Raw genomic sequence first — 18,343 nt, 5'->3', positions numbered from 1 at the left:
CCTGAGGTATTTCTGTAATTATAATAGGCTGGAGAAATGTCTTTATGATGAATGGACCTTAACACCAAACAAACAAAAGTGTTTTCCCCTGTAGTCTCCCTAATGCAGAAACTAACAGAAACTATAATGGGTGGGAAGTACTGAAACAAATAATGAGCCTCATCAGCATTTTACTTTGTGTTTGTTCTCATGAGGGTGTCTTGAGAGTCAATAAATATATTTGCCCTGCAGGTCAGACATGGAACATAGCTGCAATTGTGAAATGAATGATAATTTGTGTAAATATAGGTTTAGGATCAACACAGATTCTGTCTATTCTCTGGTCTGTCTGACTAATTTACAGATTGCGATTTCAGCAGCAGGTTGCAGCTGTGTAGTTGTTGAATCTCTGAAAATACCCCTTGACTTTTTCCACGTTTTGTTGTGTTACAAAGTGGGATTAAAAATGATTTAATTGTCATATTTTGTCAATGATCTACACAAAATATACTCTAACTGGCACAAAAATGCAACTTGTTTTATATTAATGGAAAATAAAATACTAATATATTTTAATTAGGTAAGTATTCATCCCCCTGAGTCGATGCATGTTAGAATCAATTTTGGCAGCGATTATAGATCTGAGTCCTTCTGGGTAAGTCTAAGAGCTTTACAAAGCTTTACAAACCAGGATTGTACAATATTTGCCCATTTATTCTTTTAAAAATTATTCAAGCTCTGTCAAGGTTGTTGATCATTGCTAGATAGCATTTTTCAAGTCTTGCCATAGAAGATGTTCCTAATGTTTGGTATACTCAGTGTATATTTGGCCTTGTGTTTCAGGTTCCTGGTCTTCCTGAAAGGTGGATTTGTCTCCCAGTGTCTGTTGGAAAGCAGACTGAACCAGGTTCTCCTTTAGGACTTTGCCTGTGCTTAGCCCTATTCTTTTTATTTTTATCCTTTAAAAAAATACTCCCTACTCTCTGACGATGACAAGCATACCCATAACATGATGCAGCCACCACCATGCTCGAAAATATGAAGAGTGTGACTCAGTGATGTATTGTGTTGTATTTGCCCCAAACATAACACTTGGTATTCAGGACATAAAGTTAATTTCTTTGCCACATTATTTTACAGTATCACTTTAGTGCCTTATTGAAAACAGAATACATGTTTTGGAATATTTGTATTCTGTACAGGCTTCCTTCTTTTCACTCTGTCATTTAGGTTAGTATTGTGGAGTAACCACAATGTTGTTGATCCATCCTCCAGTTTTCTCCTATTACAGCCATTTAACTCTAACTGCTTTAAATCACCATTGGCCTCATGGTCAAATCCTTCCTTCCTCTTCCTCAACTGAGTTAGGAAGGACACCTTTATCTTTGTTGTGACTGGGTGTATTGATACCGCATCCAAAGTGTAATTAATAACTTCACCGTGTTCAAAGGAAAATTCTATATCTTATTTTTTATACTTTTTTTTTTACCCATCTTCTTTGCAAAACATTGGAAAACCTCCCTGCTCGACTGAGAGACCTTACAGATAAATTGTATGTGTGAGGTACAGAGATGGTGGTAAACACCATTATTTCACCCAGTTAGTCCATGCAATTTATCTGACTAGTTCAGCAAATGTTTACTTCTGAAGTTATTTAGGCTTGCCATAACAAAGGAGTTTAATACTTATTGACTCTTGACATTTCACCTTTCCATTTTTATTAATTTGTAAACATTTCTAAAAACATAATTCCACTTTGACATTATGGGGTATTGTGTTAAGATCAGTGACACAAAATCTAAATGTAATACATTTTAAATTCAGGCTGTAACAACAAAATGTGGAAAACATCAAGGGGTGTGAATACTTTGAGGGCACGGTAGTTGTTTCACTAACTCACCTGACTACTGTGCAAGCTGTTGTCAACCGTCACAACACACACCCACACACAATCACACATATACCTGACTAGCTGGATGTACCTTCTTTGGCAGTGGTGACAGCAGCTTTGTAGGACAGTCACAAACTTATTTCATTCTTTCAACTCCATTGCAGAAGAAAGATATACGGTAAGTTTGTGTGTCAACAATTTTTGTAACAGGATCACAAGTAGCCTATAGAAATGTTTTATAAATATTATTTGTATGTGAAATATGCCTATGTACTGTATTACAATTACACCAATTGCTTATCAATGTTTTTTTGTGTAGCAATATTGATTGTTGTACAGTTACAGTACTGTAAATACTATTATGTTTTCATTCCAACCAATCTTCTGCCCGTTGACTGTTGATGTGGGTCAGATACATTTCAAAATGAAACACACACAACTCAATAGTAGCATTATCATCAGAACATGTAACAGTGAACATCCCAGTTTGGCAGATACCATTGTTCCTTGGTTGACAATGGATTTAGTTACAGAAGTTTCCAGGTAGACCTCCGTACAGGACAACCATTGACTGTATTTTATTTTCCATTCTTCACAGCCATTTACATAGACTTGGTTACATGTGACCCTCTTCGTAACTTGTTGGTGAACAGGTTTGACAAGCTAGCGCCAATCGTGTAAAGTATAAAATCTAGTACCACAATGCATGTGTCATGTCATTTTGGATGGTAACATCGGTGCGACTGGATACAGTAAATTAAACATGGGCTTTGGACAGCCATTGGCTTTGGGCCAAACTGAGAGAGGCCGCATGAATGGGACACAAGAATCGGCCTTTTGACAGCCTGCAGTTGTTAGTAGTAGATTGGAGTAGATAAGACCTGGGATATTGTTTACCTGACTGGCAGGGAAACTTGAAAGCATGCCCCCATGTTTTTGAGGTTATATAACTTATTTGTTGGATTCACGGATCACTTCATTTGAAAGGTCTTAGGGTTGAAAGAGTAATTTACTGCATCACAAAGAGACCATTGTTGTTTTTATTGAGGGAGATGGTGCATTGGAATTCACATACATTGACAGCATGTATGTCTGAGACAATCTAAGCCCCACGCAACAAAACTGACTATAGTCTACACAGAGCATACAGAGATATGTTATTTTCCATTGTCTCAGATGTGAAGCCCTGTGACATCACAGTGTCCTGATCATTTCTAGGGTCACCGAGAGGAAAATCACTTGCACGCCACACAGGTAGATTAATGGTTGGACAAGGGAGTCTTTTTTTGGGGACAAACTACAAAAAAACGTAATGAGGAACCTGACAGATTGCATGTTAAATTGGGTTGGAAAGCATCGGAAGTATGGAGTCCCCTGCCTCTAAGCGGAGAATGATACTATGGTTATGTTGGAAATTCAATGCCAGCCTGTCTGTCTGAAAATGAACCTGTGGTCAGAGACCTGTGCTCAAATGATAATGGAAGTACTGAAATCAGAGACTATTCTTCAGTGACTATTCGATTCTTAAAACATGGTTGGATAAAAGCCATGAGCTCACACATCAGTTTAAATTACATGGATGACGTTTGTCTGTCTGTCAGTCAGTATCATGGCAGAATAATTATTTCAACCTCTTGCATTTCCGTGCTCCCATTACGCCTATGTGGGGTAGAACAGTCTATTGTTGTGCTTTCAGGTGCACTGTAGGAATTCAGTTGAGAAATCACACACACACAGCATAGGAGTGGGAGAGTCTTTTGAAAATGTCATGGAATGCTGCAGGACCAGAAATATCAATAGACTCAAAATAAAGAACGTTCTGAAAAACCAGACACAGACTTCTGCATCATCATCGCATTTCCCACGTTTTTTGTTTCGGGAGCCAATAAACTCCTTGCTCCTTGCTGTGGTATGTGACTTGCATGAGTTCATGGTGTACAGTTCCTTAACACCCATGGAAAAAATATAGGCATGGCAAAGACAACCACATTCAGACAGTAACTGCTGTAGCGCCTATTGACGATAGTATCTTCTGACCGTTGGATTTTTGTTAAGAGCCCATGCATTGCTTAAGGTTCGGTTTTGTAAACATAAGGAACATATATTTCATATTAGCAAGAAATACTATTTTTTTTAAAGAAGGTAAATGGTGTGTGGTAAATGTACATTTAAAAAAAAAAGTATTTCTTGCTAATATGAAAGATACGTTCATTATGTTTAGGGTTCGCACACAGCCATATTTCCATTACAGCGATTGCTTACTGAAAACAGAGTGGACTACCTGTGCTAATTAGCCATCTGCATCTCTAAACACGTGTGTAAATGGAAGATGGACGCCACAAACATGTTGTCACTGAAAAATTCTGTCTGCTGCAACTGTGTAAAAACGGTGTACAGTGAGTGTGTATTCTGTATTTGTGAATTGTTTTTATTTATGTGATATGAACGTAGAGGGATTTGTGTTTCTCGGAACGTACCGCAAATGAGAATCGAATCACGTGTAAATGGAGTGAGCAAAGGTAGCCAGCCACTTAGAGTGAATCAGCACTGATCGTAAACAGGTGTTGGGCCAATCCCGGTGGAGGTGGCCCACAATGCACCTGTGCATACCAGTGATAGTTTGTCCACTGTCAGACACACCTCTTATCTCTATTCGACAACAAACAAGTCTGAAAACTGTCAAAAAAAATACTACTCTGGTATCGGTTAAGGTGTGTTCAGTTTATTCAAAAATATACACCTAGTCAAGTTTAGTTATCTTTTAGAATGCATAGTCAAAATGCTTGATAAAAATGTTGTGTAGGAATTACTATAACTATTTGTGATGCAACCCTTACTATTAATTGTTTATCAGCCCTTGTAATTTTGTGACCATCATTTGTTTGCCTTGTGAGGGATAATAGGCCTTGGCCCATTCTAAAACGATCTAGTTGTGATTTTCAAAGCGGTTTCTGTTGGTGAGATTTTTCCTAACCTCTTCTCTGCAAGATAATATGCTATTGATTGAGAAGTGACCTGAGGGATGTTAACTTGGGTCACCACCACACACACACACAACAGCTTGGGTAGTCCTCAGACGGAAGGCCAAATTCTAAATTCCTAGCCTAAGTACTTGTCGGTTAACATCGACCAGCAGTAGAATTAGTAGGCCAGTTGTTGTGCTCTGTGTTGGTTATTGAACTGGTGATGGCAAATGTCTTCAACTTCCTTCAATACAATTAGGGCTACAACCACAAGGCCCATCTAGCCCGGTGACTATGATTGCTTAGTTATAGTTGCATGAGTCATCAGCCTCTACAACATGTCAATCTGGTTTATCGAACCTGTATAGGCCTAGTTCAATATTTGTGACATATGTGTTGACCTTTGGGACTAGTAGAAATGTTTTTGTGTGACCTAGTATGTTGTCTCACCCGTAGGGCTTCTGGTAGGAGAAAATGATGGCTGAGGCGGGGGTCCTGGAAATGTTTTCGGAGCAGGAACTGACCTGCTCCATCTGCTTAGACCTGTTCAACGACCCAGTGTCGACGCCCTGCGGACACAACTTTTGCCAGGGTTGCATCGGAGGCTACTGGGCCTCCAGCACCACCTGCACCTGCCCGCTCTGCAAGCACCAGTTCCCCGAGCGGCCTCAGCTCAACATCAACCGAGTCTTCGCCCATATCGCTGAGAAATACAAAGAAGCTCACTACGGCACAGGAAAGCCGCACATGTCGGACGTGAATACACCGGGAGCCATGGCCAACAGCAACCCGTTCCTGGAGGAGATGATCAAATGTGATGTGTGTACAGGGAAGAAACAAGTGGCGATCAGCTCGTGTTTGACCTGCACGGCATCCTACTGCGAGGCCCATGTGCAGCCTCACCTGAACACGCCCTTCTATGCTAACCACCAGCTCCTGGAGCCCCGGGAAGCGCTTCGCGGCCGCACCTGCCCACTGCACCACCGGCTTCTGGAGGTGTACTGCCGCACGGACCAGATCTGTATCTGTGCCATCTGTGTGCTGGAGGAGCACCGCACACACCGCACCGTGTCCGTGCAGACCGAGCGAGTCAACAAACAGGTGAGAAGGCAAAGCAGCTTTCACATCAGGCGCTTGGAGCACACACCCCTTCAGAACCTCAATGGCCCAAGCAGCTCAAAGATGCTTTTGTGCCAAGGCTATGGTCTGAAGGCTACTTAAGGGTGTGATGTGTTTCCTGGGGTTGGATGTGTGCCTTTTAAAGAAAAATAATTTCATTCTAGTTCTGTGGTTGGCGTGCCCTAACAGTCAAAACAGACAATGGCCAATGAAGAGAGGGTAGTGTCAGATATTTTATTTAGGTTACTATTTTTTATATTACAACTTGTATGTTGAACCTTTGAAAGACTGAGTATTGGCTACGAGTTTGTAAGGGGACTCTCAGCTTCTTGCAATGCAGATGACATAGATAGATAACCCCTATGTAAACAAGCCACTAAAATCCCTTGTGCAATGCAGATTTTACTCTAAAGATTATCTGAGATGGGAGTTGGTTATGTTCTTGTCTAAGTTGCATCCACATTTCTAATGTAAACAACCTGCATAGAAACGGTGACTGGCTATTTATCTGGTTCGCTTTCAGATAACGGTAAAATCCTGAACCAAGAGGGTAAAAAAGTGACTGAGAACTGTGGAACTTTTGAAATTTACTAACCCATTTCCATTCAATGATTTCAATGACTGCGTCACAATTTGACAGCTGCCGGTTGCACTGTATTTTAAGTAATTAAATATAACATATGATCCTCTTTTTGGCTCTGAGCAGAAAACAAAGAAACAGCTGATTGCATAAATGTTTCTGAGAAAATGGGCAGCTCCATTGGAGGCCATCTCTATTTTGAAGATCTCGATTCTCTACTGCTACTTCTATGAGCAAACAAACTGTAAGGGTGCACACTGTGGCCTGGAATGTGTTATGAACAGGTATAACGCCAAGGTTTGATTTACTGCCACCTGCAGTTATGGAATGTTTGCTCATGAGTATAATTCATTGGCTGATCCCTCCTGATAATATAATAATAATATATGCCATTTAGCAAGGATGAAATCATGTGATCCTTCCTTAACCTATAGGAAGTCACATCCAGTTGATTACTTCAAAATAGATCCCCACAGTGGGGAATATATTGATAAAGTCACCTTGTCCTAGAGAGATTCACACGGTTATCAAAAAGTCATGCCAAGGTAAGCCAACACAAAACACAGCCCTTATTTAAAGTGTTTTGAAAATCCCCTATGGGAATAATTAATTGTGGAGAAACTATTGGAACCATTTCCCTGTTTGACTGCTAGGTTTTATGGGTATTATGACTCGTACTGTGGTACTCTATGGTTAAAGTCCTCAATGGTGCTAAAAATGGGTTTAGGGCACTAGAATGATTTAGGTCTAATCTTGTGGATAATGGGTTTGGCTCAAGGCAAATTAATAACATGCGTGATTTTTTTGAATTAATGTATTTCATTATGTTGTCTGAAATGCATATGGCTATTTCAAAGGCAATGTTTTTCTATTTGCATCTAAAAAAAAATATTTTCTAGGTTAATGTTTTGGCACTTCAAAGCACATTTGACTTGAATGTGTTCCCTAAGAGCCTGTTTTAAGCAGAAACAGGACGGCAGCATTGTCTAGTTAGGACAAGTAGTGACTGGCATGATGCCAAATCTACTCTCAATGACACTGCATTCACATAATTGGTCTCTTTGTCTCTCATACTCCATCTCTTTACTGTCCTTTGTCTGTCACACAGAAACTCATTGGAAAGACGGAACTGGAGATTCAGAACCGGATTGAGGGGAAGCACTTCCGTCTGAATGCGCTCAAGAGCCGACTGGAGACCGTCAGGGTAGACAGCTGATTCACAGGCCCCGACAGTGTATCAACATTGTGTTAGATCTATTTGACCCCTTCACTAAACCCCTCAACGTGTCAGGCTTCATATTCATCAGAGCACGCTACCATTCTGTCTAGTGTTAGGTGACCGTACCAACAACCATTACTCCCACTGCAGTGGCTATTAGCAGGTCAAGACAGTTTGTTTAGTCAACCAGTAGCTATTAGCAGGTCTAGACAGTCTGTTTAGTCCACCCAAATGATGTTTGCCATACCCCTGTTATGATACATTACAGAAACTATTACAATTGTTTTTAAACGCACGTTTTAGGCTTGATGAACCACACATTTTTCAGTTGTGTGACCTGCGATCACAATAATGACCGTAACTGGAGAGAAAGAAACTGACCTTAAATCAGTGTCAAGGAGCAACTTAATCCTTCTGTTTTTTCTAGAACTATGCACAGGGTGAGATGTCGGAGGTGGAGCAGTTGCTGGGGGAGCTGAGTCGCTCGGTGGACAGGATCCGTGAAGAGCTGGTGGGCGGGATGGAAGAGAAGCGGGCGTCAGTGGAAACACGAGGGGAGGGGCTAGTGACCCGTTTGGAGGCGGAGCTTGGCCAGCTGAAGGTGCGGCGATCCAGACTGGAAGCCCAGGCCACGTCTGAGGACCACATTGGCTTCCTCCAGGTACGGAGGGAATGTGTTTTAGCTGAGGCACCTTTTATCAATTGTGGATGTACTTCATTTAGCTTATCTGTTGTAACAGTTGGGTGGGGTTTGCACTTTGAGGGCAATGGGACATGCAGCTGGTGTCCCACGTGTACATTCCAATGGCCTCTACTTGCAAGCTATCAGAGATATTACCAGAGTCCACTCCACGTCCATTCCACCGATGTTCAACTCTGAACTGTAAGTCTTTCAATTAAACATATCTGTCAATGCCTGCTGTCAACCCACTTTCAGAGTTTTGAGGAGGCGAGTGCCCCCATACAGGCAGACTCTGACACCCAGGAGTTGGATGCCGAGGCGGAGGTGTCACTGCATTTCTCTCTGGGGGAGGTGAAGGTGGCTCTGGGGGAATTGAAGAAGAGTATGGATGAGATCCGCATGGGGGAGGTGCAATCCCGAAGCTCCCGTGAGTAGCACCATCATCACTTTCATCGTTTTAACCAATCTCCTAATCACCATAGTCATATCATCATTATTTATTATCCTCATTATCCTTTTCAAAATGGACATCAGTTACCAAATATTCATAATGGTAATTTCGTTTTAGACATTTTTGTCTTTTTGGGGGGGGTAGATTATTTGCGTCATTTCCATAATGTTCATCATATCATTACCAAAAATCCCTACAACATGATTATTTTGTAAAGAAATCCTCAGTTGTTCCCTTACTGTGGTTTTCGGGTGAAGTTTCTCATAAATGACTGAGTTGAAGATATGGAGAAAGGTATTCTGAAAGTAGTCGGTCTAGTCTGTAAGCAGTCAAAATACCATTCCTACTCAAATACCTCATGCCAATAGAACTCATTCCTTCTGTCATCCATCGGTCAGGTAAAGAATGAGTCATTCACAAAAGAGGGTTGTAAAAATACCAGGAGGAACACATGAGGAACCTGCGTAACTATTATCACACTTGGCCTGAAAGTATAATGCACTGTATGTTGTGGACCAACCTGTTTGTTTGTTAACATAACCCATGAAGCGTGTGTTACAGTTACTTCCCTACGGGAGAGCGACAGTATGATGAGTATACAGACACTACGGACCACTAAGAGTCAGTGGTCTCTGCGAGGTGGGTCAATTTTAAATTGCGTCTCGTGTGTATATATATATTATAGTACCAGTCAAAATTTTGGAAACACCTCCTCATTCAATTTTATTTATTTATTTTATTACCATTTTCTACATCAAAACTATGAAAATCATGTAGTAACCAAAGTTGTAAAACAAATCAAAATATATTTTATATTTGAGATTCCTCAAAGAAGCCATCCTTTGCCTTGATGACAGCTTTGCACAATCATGGCATTCTCTCAACAATATTTATTTATAGGGGACAATGCACATTAATCATCAATATTACAATAATGCAACATGTGAATGTGCCGGGGTTAGCCAAAATCTCATTTACACCTGTCATCCCAGGGCAGCTAAGGACAGTTACACAGCCACAATACAAATACTCACTAAAACAACACAAAATACAAATGCATCCAAATATATATCATTCTAACGACAACTATCATCAACTGTCGTCTTGCATATGAGGAACCACAAATCATGTGTACAGGATTGGAAAGATATTAGCCATGTTTTCAATTCACATTTAAAAGTACAATCAGTGCAGCTTCTCAAGTCCGTGGGCATTGCATTCCAGTATATTGTAGCTCTATCAGAGAAGGCTGATTTTACTGTGTCAAAGGGACAACACAATCCCCTCTAGTTACTGCCTTTGTTATCCTGAAAAGCCCATGCAAGCCTGGTCATCAAGAATCTGCATCTACATACTGCTTAAAGCTATCCAGGCTAAATAAATTATGCTTGTATATGATAACGGTGGTAACTGTTTGGTTTGTTATCAGAAATCTTTAGTGTTTGTAGAGTGATTTTCAATTAGTTTCAGAATAGTAGTTCCTGCTTGTCACCAGCATGTGAGGCAATATCTCAAATGTGAGAAGATCATTCCATGCATATATAGTTTGGTGGCCTCCAGAGGAAGGAAATGTGTTATTTAATAGTTTTGATGTCTTCACTAAAAAAAGTATTTAGACCCCTTGACTTTTTCCAAACTGTTACATTGTTGCAAATGTATAATATATATATATATATTTTTAAATCACTTTTACATAAGTATTCAGATCCTTTATTCAGTACTTTTAAGCAGAGATTACAGCCTCGAGTCTCCTTGGGTGTAAATGCTACAAGCTTGGCACACCTATATTTGGAGTTTCTCCCATTCTTCCTTAAGCGCTGTCAGGTTGGCTGGGAAGCGTCGCTGCACAGATATTTTCAGGTTTCTTCAGTTGTTCGATCTGGTTCAAGTTTGGGCTCTGGCTGGGCCACTCAAGGACATTCAGAGACTTATCCCGAAACCACTCCTGCACTGTTATGGCTGTGTGCTTAGGGTCGTTGTCCTGTTGGAAGGTGAATCTTCGCACCAGTCTGAGATCCTGAGAGCTCTGGAGCAGGTTTTCATCAAAGATCTCTCTGTACTTTGCTCCATTGATCTTTCCCTCAATCCTGACTAGTCTCCCAGCTGAAAAACACATCCCCACAGCATGATGCTGCCTCCACCATGCTTGACCGTAGGGATGGTGCCAGGTTTCCTCCAGATATGACACTTCGCATTCAAGCCAAAGAGTTCAAACTTGGTTTCATCAGACCAGAGAATCTTGTTTCTCATGGTCTGAGAGTCTTTGGGTGCCTTTTGGCAAACTCCAAGTGGGCTGTCATGTGCCTTTGACTGAGGAGTGACTTCTGTCTGGCCACTCTACCATAAAGACCTGATTGGTGGAGAGCTGCAGAAATGGTTGTCCTTCTGGAAGGTTCTCAGATGTCCAGAGAAACACTGGAGTTCTGTCAGTGACCATTAGATTCTTGGTCACCTCTCTGACCAAGGTCCTGCTCCCCCGATTGCTCAGTTTGGCCAGGTGGCCAGCACTAGGAACACTCTTGGAGGTTCCAGACATCTTCAATTTAAGAATGATGGAGGCCCCTGTGTTCTTGGGGACCTTCGATGCTGCAGACATTTTTATGTACCCTGCCTCAGATCTGTGCCTCGACACAATCCTGTCTCGGAGCTCTACGGACAATTCCTTCGACCCCATGGCTTGGTTTTTGCTCTGACATGCACTATCAACTGTGGGACCTTATATAGACCGGTGTGTGCCTTTCCAAATCATGTCCAATCAATTGAATTTATGACAGGTGGACTCCATTCAAGTTGTAGAAAAATCTCAAGGATGATCAATGGAAACAGAATGCACCTGAGCTCAATTCCTAAGTTTCGTAGCAATAGGTCTGAATACTAATATACATGCATACATTTGCACATTTCTAAAACCTTTTTTCGCTTGGTCATTATGGAGTATTGTGTGTAGATTGCTGAGGAATTGTTTTTGTTAGCCTTATTCTAAAAATATATTAATACAATGTGGAAAATATCAAGGGGTCTGAACTTTACGAAGGCACTGTATTTCCACACTGGTTGGAATTATACTGTGACATTTTTAAATCTATGATAAAGCACTTTGTGTAAGAGCTGTTTTGAAAAGGCCTCCTGAAACCAGATTTTGCCCTACTCTCTGCCAATAATAGCTAGTTTTAAAGGGACATCTCTACCATTAAGCTCCTCCAATTAGGTCCGTCTTGGACCACTCTGACAGTCCTAGCTAAATTATTTCTTGAGAAATAGCGTTTATCTAAGAAGCTGTTTTTATTTTTGACCATTTTAAATGAAAACAAGGTACAGTACTTAATTGTTACCCAAAAATGATTTGATATTGAGATGCAGATGGCTGCCTTAATTCTGTACTCACGCATACTTCCATTAAACAACATGTCTTCATGTTTCTTCTCCCCTCAGATCTAAAAAAGATCAAATCTGGATCAGGTATGTCTGTCTGCACTTTGTGAGCTCTTCACTCCAAAGATTTCCTTTTGGATTAATGTCTAGGACCCATGTGATTGAAGTATTGGGTAATGAGATGGGATATTTTGCAGAGGCTTTGTTTTAGCTTAAAGGAAATGTTAGACAAAGGTCAAAAGTTTGTTGTAAAGGAAAAAGCTTAAAAACCTAGTTTACTTACTTAAAATACAATTTTTAAGAAGATTGGTGCTTGGTGATTCACAATGCCTCTTCTGAAGAAGTTTTAAAATAACTCATTTGATGTAGGCCTAGATAGATTCTGTCGTTTTTTTCACTTCATATATTTCGACAATGTATGCTATTTTTCTTAACACGCACATCTAATAGAACATCTTCCTCCACCTTCACAATGGTTCACCAATAGTTTAAAGGCCCAGTGCAGTCAAAGTTGTAAAAGTGTAAAAAATGTTGCTCACTAGCCACATTTTCATCCATAGTTTTATGCAAGTAAAGTCGTACAGTATGAAAAATGCTGCAAACGGGACAATTTGTAAAATGCTAACAGAATTTTAGTTCAACATGGTTGGATTTTTTTAGTGTCAGTAAAATTATTTAGGCAAGAAATGCAGAAATATTGACAACCATCATATTGAAGTAAACGTGGAGTCCCTTGATGATATGGCGTGTGGTCCTCTTGCTATGTCTTGGGGAAGCCATGCAATTTATTGGGCTACAGGTGAAAAGTTATGAACTTCACTGTGCACTTTCAGTACCCTGTGATTTTTGACATTTCCTTTCCAATAAATATTGAGTGTCTTATTCTGGTGACGTGATGCTTGACTGCTGTCTGGCATACAAACACTCTCCCTTTTTATCCATAATAATGTCATCATGTTGAGTAGCCTACCCGCACAGTATCTGTGAGCTGTTGGCTAGAGCACGCGTGCCAAGACCAGAGTAGGCACATTTGCTATTTAATGCAACAGTTTTGTCACAATCTGTATGAATTTTCAAGGAGTTGAAAATGGGATGAAAATACATTGAACATAACATTTTTGTTCGTGTCGTGGAAATTTCCTCTATTTACCAAATCATGGGAGCAAACCACACACACACGTCAGAGTTAGTTATCAAAGTCCATCTTTAATTATATGAGCTCTATCACAATCCTGTGACTCTCAGGTAATTCGGTGTCTCTCAGTGAATTCTCTGAGAGCCCCCTTACAATGCAACTGAGATCCTTTAATAGCAAAGAACACACATAGTCAGACAGCATAGACCTAATAGATCATTCAGCTTTGTCTCCTTACTCAAACCCCAGAACCATAAACCAATCCTCCATATCAACAGGTCCTTCATATATCAAATTGACCACCCATACGTAGAATGTATGCACACATGACTGTAAGTTGCTTTGGATAAAAGCGTCTGCTAAATGGCATATATTATTATTCTATTATTATTATTATATATCAAATTGTCATTTAGATACAACCAATTCTAAATACAACCAATCCTGGACAAACTCACGGAGAGGAGAATGAGGCTATAGGTTAAGATAAAAGGGAGCATGAGAATGATTACAGACACTGCCATCCTCCTTTTCCCCGATGGGAAAAGTAGGGAGTGACTGATACACACACAGTGGAGCAAAAGATCTGTTTACACATGATGACACTTTGACCTCTCCCCTCTCTGCGGCCCATGCAACTTAGTCTTGACATAGAACAGATAACTGCAACCCCGCCACAGTATTATACAAAAACAACATTCTTGATGAGAAGTAACTTACAAACATGTGATGAATATAAAACATCTTACATATGTTACCAACAAATTCTGATTATTCCACGACATTCGGTACCTGAAAACTTAAACGGGGGAAAGAGTACCCACTGATTTTTATCCACAAAGTGAGTTTGGTGATAGCACACTGGTGGGAAATGCATTATTTATTTTTTAAAATGGGGATTCTAGAATGCTTGCATATATATCTGTCGCTAATTGGATGGAAACCTAGTTAGTGTTATTTCCTGATAGTTTCATGTTGGAATGAATCGACACAGGACCTTCTAATCAACCTGTTTGTATGGGTGGGAGTTTTGCCTTGCCTGGTGATTACACCAGGCAGTAAATAGATTAATAAACAATAACAAAGAGTTCCAAACTTCTCTGCCAATAACAGCTAGTTTTCCCCTCCCCACTCAGATCACTCCCAGACAGTCCTAGCAAAATTCTTCCCTGATTAGGTTTTTATGCTAATTTTGTCAATTTTAATGAAACATGACAACAGTAAGGTACTTAATTGTTACCCAGAAATGATTTGCTATTGATTTTTTTTTTTAAACGACGCCTGCATTGGCTTTAACTAATCAAACCAATAGTAGTTTCTATGTATTGGAAAAGAGACTGACTGTAATTACTTTTTTGTACAGGGCTGAAGAAGATCCAGTCATATTTAGGTGAGTTGTTCTTAATTCTAAATACCAACCTGTCCTGGTCTTCTCTACCATTGCTTTTACTGTATTACTGGATGTAGTGATTGACTGTTTTCCAATAAAGCTCTCCAAATAGTCTGTTTTACAGAAGACACCATCTCACTGTCTTTTTGGCCATGATTCCTAACATTATTCGGCTGTGGCATTCACACCAGAGCCTTGACCTTTTTGTGTTCCTTCTCATTCAGAGGATGTGACGCTAAACCCAGTGACTGCGTACCCCTTCCTCATCCTCTCTGACGACAGGAAGCAGGTAAAGAGAGGAGAGAAACTGCAGTTCTACAGGAACAGCACCCAACGCTTCGACGTCTGGTCTTGCGTGCTGGCCAAAGAGGGCTTCAACTCGGGGCGACACTACTGGGAGGTGAAAGGGCAGGGGTATCTCATAAAAATTGGAGGGTGGGAGAAATGTCAAAATAGTGGCTAAAGTTTTATTATTATTAATCTATTTTGGCGTTTGATGTTAGAAAAGTGTATGTTTTGCAGGATTCAACCTTGCATGCTCGTCCCCACTCAACTTTTGTCGGTATCAATTTATCTTTCTCTGTCTCTTCATCTCAGGTGAATGTGGGTGAGAATAAAGACTGGAAGGTGGGCGTGGTGCGGGAGTCAGCCCAGAGGAAAGGGCTGTTTGACATGAGCCCTAATAGTGGTTACTACGCCCTCTGGTGGGGGGGCACCCACCTGCGCGCCCTCACTATTCCGTCCCTCACCAAGGTTAAGACATCGGTGCGCCTCCGCAGAGTGGGTGTCTACCTGGACTGTGAGGAGGGTCAGGTGACCTTCTACAATGTCAAGACTGGCTCGGAGGTGTACAGCTTCAGCGTGCCTGAGTTCTCTGAGAGGATGTTTCCTCTACTGGGCACTGGGGACAGGGAGGTGCCCCTGGCTCTCATGATCACACAGTGTAGTAGCGTGCCCGAATGAGAGGATAGTGAGAATGAATGGTGAGATGACATGAGTGTGTGCATGCATAGACAATTTCTGAAAGTGAAAATGTGTTTTAGGGAGAATTTGCTTGAAGATTAAAGTGTGGTTAGCTTGGATGAGTCAGTGGGAAAGTGAGTGCAAGTTTGAGTGGATGATGAACATATTGGTGAAAATATTTTAGGTTGATTGTGCTTGAAGATGAGCTATGTGAGATGGCAGAAGGGGACCAAGAGAAATGGAGTGGTATGGTGTGAAAATAAGATGGAGAGAAGTCTCATCTTTACATTTTGCCTGCAACTTCCAATTCAGCTGTTGGCATTGTCCAGTACCCACTGAACATTTGACTCATTGCACACACACTGGTTCACAATGCACTGAAAAGCAGGTGAGGGGGCAAAACACTTGTGGAATCTTTTAATTACTTCATGGTCAGGAATCAGTAAGTCAGAATTGATATCTGAAATCACAATGGTACACTTGTATTCTAACCCTCTTAGTTGTCACAATTTTCTAATATTTGTGTCAAAATGGCTTCAGTCTAAGGTTCTTATTTATCTTGGTGGATAGGTCCTGTTGGGGATATCTTTTGTATTGTTCAAGGTTGTTTCACACTAACTCAGGGTTTCCCCTGAGGGGTGCAAGTTTTTTTTTTTTTGTTGCCCTAGCACTACACAGCTGATTTCAACTAATCATCAACCTTTGATCATTTGACTCAGCTGTGTAGTGTTAGACAAAAACGTGCACCCCTTGCGGTTCCGAGGACCGAGTTTGAGAAATGCTGCACAACCTACTTTTGTTCTATATCTGGAATTGAATTCTGTCCTATTTGCAGCATTGTGTACATGTTTTAGTTGTCAGAATGGTGGACGATGATCAGACATTTGCTGACTATCCTTACACAATTCAAGTGGACAGCTGTGAAAGATGCTATTAGCTTGTAAGGCTATTTACAGCAATGAGTTGGTAATTTATTTTGTGGCAGTATTGCTTGTTATTGTCTGTTCTGTCCCATGTGTTTTTAAATATTTTAACAATAAAACTGTATTGGGTGGAAAAAAGACTTGTTTTAGTTGGTCATTGTAACTTTCCATTATTGTTCCATGGGGCTCCTGAGTGGCGCAGCATCTCAGTTCAAGAGGTGTCACTACAGTCCCTGTTCTGAATCCAGGCTGTGATTGAGTCCCATAGGGACACAATCAGCCCAGCGTTGTCCTGGGTAGGCCATCATTGTAAATAAGAACTTGTTCTTGACTGACTTAGCTGGTTAAATAAAAGACATCACTACAGCTGCACTAGCTGCTGTTGATTCCAGCCACAAGAGGGTGCTGGAGTGCAAGAGCAGTCTTTCCCTCATCCCTGCTCTTGGATAGCCATTCTATGCAGGCGCAAACTCAAACCCAGCATTTCATGAGATGCACCATACTCCCAACATTGACAAATGCGAAGAGCATGGACACTGCGTCACAACAGCTCAATTATAATGGAAAGCGTTAACCAGCAGTATATTGCGTCGGTCCAGGACAAAGTCATCAAATTCAACAGTAGGGGCTACCAATTGCGTCTTTGTTCAGCTGATCCTGTCACTGTTGAATCCTAGCCACTAAAGTGAGAACGCATGGTTCATTTGAGAAATCTAAATCACCACTGGCAGCCGTGAGATGATTACATAACCAAATCACTAACAGAGCCTTGACTGGTTAAATGGGCCTGTGAGTAAACTATCACTTATGGCTTCAACATTCCAGAAAAATAACCATTCACTACCTTTGATTTGAGCACAGCCAAAGTGAAATTACATGTTATTGGTTGTATAACTCATGTTTCAAACCCTAAACCAAGGTTCGAGTTTGGTTATAAAATACACCTTTATTGACATGCTGTAATTTGTATAGACGCAAGAATTCAGTTCATATTTTATTTAACATAATTCATATTGCAGTCATTGTGAACAGCTGGGATTTCAATATACACAATAGAATTGTAACATTGTAAGCCCCCATCCTCCCCAATGAAATCTAATGCCCACCCCACCCAGAAAACCATAACAAAACTAAAAAGATCTCCCAATACCACAACAGCCCTGCCTGCATTACTGATCCTGTCAATCTATGTCTGCGTCTGTCCTGTCAGTCAGTCCTCTGCCAGTGTGTCTATGGCCTGTATTATGCATCTGGGTTGGTATGTGTACCTGTCTGAAACACGTGTGCGCATGTGATAGCATGTGTCAGTAGGCATGTTGTTGAGGTGTGTGCGTGCGCATGTAAGTTTTGCCACCAAGCATGTTTGCGATCCGTCAGGTTCAGAGCTCTAGTAATCAAGAGGCGCTCGCATAGCGTTCAAAACATACAACGCAATTCTTTTGTAAAAGGGAGCAAGAGGTGTCTAAGTGCATATCTCGTCTGTGTGTTTTTGTCCTTGTCCACGAGTGGGAGGATCAGTTGGCATGTCTATCAAAATAACAACTGTGGGCATCAGCGTAGTGGCATTGACCGATTCTCTGAGCGACATTCACTGACCATCCAAACCTGTCATCTTTACCTTCGGACCCCCTCCCTTCCCCCGAGTGACCCCCCCCCCATACTTTCCCCTCCCGGCC

General features: G+C 41.0%; 1 protein-coding gene across 2 annotated transcripts; it reads left to right on the top strand.

The window, feature by feature from the left end:
• Positions 1–1,934: 1,934 nt before the first annotated feature.
• Positions 1,935–16,807, top strand: LOC124000639 (E3 ubiquitin/ISG15 ligase TRIM25-like). 2 transcript variants are annotated; one of them, XM_046307171.1, is made up of 10 exons: positions 1,935–2,048; positions 5,290–5,934; positions 7,641–7,736; positions 8,179–8,412; positions 8,689–8,860; positions 9,446–9,523; positions 12,317–12,343; positions 14,755–14,781; positions 15,006–15,181; positions 15,379–16,807. In XM_046307171.1, exons 2-10 carry the CDS (start codon positions 5,308–5,310, stop codon positions 15,742–15,744), a joined length of 1,803 nt encoding a protein of 600 aa, XP_046163127.1. In that variant the 5' UTR covers positions 1,935–2,048; positions 5,290–5,307; the 3' UTR covers positions 15,745–16,807. The 2 variants fall into 2 exon arrangements, with proteins under 2 accessions (XP_046163127.1, XP_046163126.1); XM_046307170.1 differs by lacking the exon at positions 1,935–2,048 and adding an exon at positions 4,419–4,581.
• The last annotated feature ends 1,536 nt before the right edge of the window (positions 16,808–18,343 follow it).

This window comes from Oncorhynchus gorbuscha, linkage group LG16 (genome assembly GCF_021184085.1).
Source record: "Oncorhynchus gorbuscha isolate QuinsamMale2020 ecotype Even-year linkage group LG16, OgorEven_v1.0, whole genome shotgun sequence".
Lineage (NCBI taxonomy): Eukaryota > Metazoa > Chordata > Actinopteri > Salmoniformes > Salmonidae > Oncorhynchus > Oncorhynchus gorbuscha.
The sequence above is the reverse complement of the archived record's forward strand: the minus strand, read 5'-3'. Positions and strand labels throughout refer to the sequence as shown.